At 60.9% G+C, this 3,548-nt stretch overlaps 1 protein-coding gene across 1 annotated transcript in view; it reads left to right on the forward strand.

The window, feature by feature from the left end:
* Nucleotides 1-333: 333 nt before the first annotated feature.
* The window catches only part of SERBP1 (SERPINE1 mRNA binding protein 1), a 15,264-nt gene continuing 12,049 nt past the window's right edge, over nucleotides 334-3,548 (forward strand). Inside the window, 6 exon segments of the mRNA XM_069093383.1 lie at nucleotides 334-581; nucleotides 583-770; nucleotides 940-1,090; nucleotides 1,244-1,387; nucleotides 1,516-1,587; nucleotides 2,337-2,411. Coding sequence (XP_068949484.1) covers nucleotides 460-581; nucleotides 583-770; nucleotides 940-1,090; nucleotides 1,244-1,387; nucleotides 1,516-1,587; nucleotides 2,337-2,411 — 752 coding nt within the window. The 5' untranslated portion in view covers nucleotides 334-459.

Raw genomic sequence — 3,548 nt, forward strand, 5'->3', positions numbered from 1 at the left:
GAGTGACCTTGACCGCGCTCGCCACGTGAGGCCCGCCGGCCTCGCCGGGAGGGGGGCGGGGGGCGGGGAGATGGGGGCGGGGGGGCGCGGCTCCCGAGGGCCGCAGGGGCGCTCGGGCCCCGGCCCCCTCCCCGCCGCGGCCCGCCCCCCCCCCCGCGCCCCGCCCTCCCTCCCCGCCGCGCCCCGCCCTCCCCGCGCCGCTTCGCGCCTGCCGGCGCGCGCTGCCCCCCTGGGAGTTGTAGTCCACGCCGGCGCAGGCACGGACGGAGCGACGCCGGCCGCCTGCCCTTCCCGGCGTGCCCCGCGGCTCCGGCGGCTCCCGGATGTGTGCGCGGCGCCGGAAGAGAAGGCGGTCTCTCTCTCGGCCCGGCCATCTTGTGGAGGCGAGCTGAAGCAGGCGCCGTCGGCTCGGCGCGGCCCGCTGCAATCCGTGGAGGAACGCGCCGCCGGGGCCCCATCATGCCCGGCCACCTGCAGGAAGGCTTCGGCTGCGTCGTCACCAACCGGTTCGACCAGCTATTTGACGACGAATCGGACCCCTTCGAGGTGCTGAAGGCGGCCGAGAACAAGAAGAAGGAAGGAAGGCGGCGGCGGCGGCGGGCCCGGGAAGCCGCTGCGCAAGGAGTCGCAGAAGGACCGCAAGAACCCGCTGCCGCCGCCGCCCGCGCCGCCCAGCGCCGCCGCCGCCGCCGGCTCGGCCCCGGCCGCCGCCAACGCGGCCGACAAGAAGGACGAGGCCCCGCCGCCGCCCGCCGCGCTCAAGAAAGAAGGTGCGGGCCGGGCCGGGGCGGGCGGGGCAGGGCGGGCCGGGCGGGGGGCGCGCGGGGCTGGCGGGCCACGTGCAGCGCGGGGCCGGGAAACTGAGGCCGGGCGGGAAAAAGGCACGTGGCGCGCGGGGCTCTGCCGACGTCACCTCCCGCGCGTCCCGTGTCGCCGTAGGGATGAGGCGAGTGGGCAGGAGGCCCGAGCAGCAGCCGCAGGGCGAAGGGAAGCCGACTGACCGGAGGCCCGAGCGGCGGCCCCCCCGGGAGCGGCGCTTTGACAAGGCCCTGGAGGAGAAGGGCGAAGGAGGAGAGTTCTCCGTGGATAAGTAAGCTGCGGGGCCGCGCGGCCTGTGCCCCGACCCCCCCCCCCCCCCCCCCCGCGGGCCGGCGTGAAGGGCCCCCTGCCGGGAGTGCTCCGCGCTGGCGCCCCCGGCTCCCTGCACGCCCCAAAGCACGGCGCTTTCTTGTTTCTGTCGCAGGCCCGTCCTGGAGCGGCCCATGCGAGGCCGCGGCGGCCCCGGGGGCCGAGGGCGCGGCGGCCGAGGCCGCGGCATGGGCAGAGGAGACGGCTTCGACTCTCGGGGGAAGAGAGAATTTGACAGGCACAGTGGCAGCGATAGATCGTAAGTCTTGGATGTGCTCGGCGCGCCGACGCGAGCCCGCGTGGGTGTAGTGAGGCTTGGCTGGCTCTGTCCGCAGTCACTCTCATGTTAACTCAGTTTTGTAGTTCTTTCTCACATTCGCATTTCAGCGGCCTGAAGCACGAGGACAAGCGTGGGGGAAGCGGCTCGCACAACTGGGGCACGGTCAAGGACGAGCTGACGTGAGTGCCTCCTCTCTTGCCTCGCCAGGCCTCGGGGTCTGGATCCAAACCCTGCCTCTGCCTCTGCCACTGACTTCCCCTGGGTCTTGGGCCAGTCCCTTGCCATCTCCGGCCTCACTTTCTTCGGACCAGATGGCCTGGGAGGTGCCTTCTAGCCTTAAAGTGAGACTGACGATTGCAGTGAGAGGAACGGCTGTCATTTGTCTGGGCCTGTGAGCCTCACGAGAAACCTGGCAGGTCATTCTGTCCCAGAGGAAACTGAGGCAGAGTGACCCTGGAATGGGTGTGTTTCGTCAAAGGGTCTCTAAAGTCCCCATGGACTGAAAACTTCCATCATCAGTCGGCTGCGCCTTCTCTTAAATGAGAATTTCATTAAGTATTCAATTCTCCAAGTTTCATGGCTTTCCCAGTATTGGTGAAAGTGCTGTTCTCTTGGAAAATTCAGTCATGTTATTTGAATAGCAGTTTCTATGACTGAGTGACTACAGCTCTAAGCTGTTGAAGCGTCTTCTGGTTATTTAGCAGTTGGATTGGTGTGTCTGGAGCTTGTTCACTGCCAGGGGCTCGTGCCTTGATTCATTGGCTGGGAGCTCATGAATGTGTTGCAGCGGCACGTTTGATGTTGTGATTTGGGTGAAGGGCCGGCCCATGTAGCTGGGCAGCGTATCAATGAACCAGATGCCCTTCTTGTCTTCTCTCCTTAGAGGGGGCCCCCAATACATTCAGAAACAAATGTCTTATAATTGCAGTGACTTGGAGCAAACCACTGTGACGGAGGAGACACCGGAAGGAGAAGAGCATCCAGCGGCTGATACAGAAAATAAGTGAGTTTTGTGGCCTCTCCTGGGCAGTTAGTGCGCAGAGACTCTGAATGGGGCACTTTGGTCTGATCAGAACACACGTTTGGATTGAAAATAGAATAGCGGTAGTGAGGAAGAGATGAGGATCTGGCGAGTCTCCTGAGGGGCCTTGGTTGGTGCATTGGGGTAGAGAGAGCTCAAGAATTGGGGAGTTTTTCAGTGTAGCTGCCCATCCCTTGTGAGGCAGTTCAGTAACGCCCTTTATTCCTGTGTCTGAATAATACAGATCAGCAGGAACATAATTCTGAGGGGCCAGGTAGCTAGCTAGCATTTTAAAATAATCCTCCCCCAGCATACAAGCCCTGAGGAGTGGCAGGACAGGAACACATATACTCACTTTTTCCTTGTCTAGGTTTTAAGACAGAATGAAAGATTCTCTTTACATACTAATGTTCACATGCCCTTAGGATAATCTGGTTTGAAAGACAAAAGCTCTTAGCTTACCTAGAGTTTAGGTGGTAAAAGAAGTGCTTCTGGAAAATCTAGTGGGTTAAAGTACCTGAAGCAGTCTGGATGGCCACATTGGCATGTTTGGGTAAGTTGGATTCATCAGGTTTAGTGCTCACATGCCTTTAATGTTAATATTTGTTCCTTTAAGACCGAAACATGACAGACTGCTGACAGACCCCATCCCCAGTCCTCACAGTTACCCCAGTGAGCGGAATTGGGAGCATTGGCTGGATGGAGGAAAAGGAATGCTCAGAACCCTTGAGAAGCAAGTGCTTCGCCAGAGGGATTGGGGTGGGGCAGCTTTGGGAGCACTGGTCACAGGAGAGTGGAGGGAGCGAGGTCAGCTTCTGCAGTGGAGATATCTTGTATTCTGGCCCTGTTTCCTCACCTACATCTGAAAGCCTGGGCACTGTTCTCTAACCCCAGCCCACTGAGCTGCATCAAGCTTTTCATGTTGTGCTGTCCGCTTTGTTTCACTCATCTTCCCTTGGTCTAAACTCTTAAATCCTTAATAGTTGTCATGCACGCCTTACGATGCATCTTGTGCTTAAAGAAATTGGATTGGAACTTTCAGAGCCGCGGGGGCTAGCCCCCTGACCCGCTGGCGTAGGCGTCTGCAGGGAGCCTCTTCTGACACCCCCCCCCCCCCCC

This window comes from Petaurus breviceps, unplaced genomic scaffold (assembly GCF_028583685.1).
Source record: "Petaurus breviceps papuanus isolate PSGF00001 unplaced genomic scaffold, PetGlider_PUasm1.0 208, whole genome shotgun sequence".
In the NCBI taxonomy this organism is placed as follows: Eukaryota; Metazoa; Chordata; class Mammalia; order Diprotodontia; family Petauridae; genus Petaurus; species Petaurus breviceps.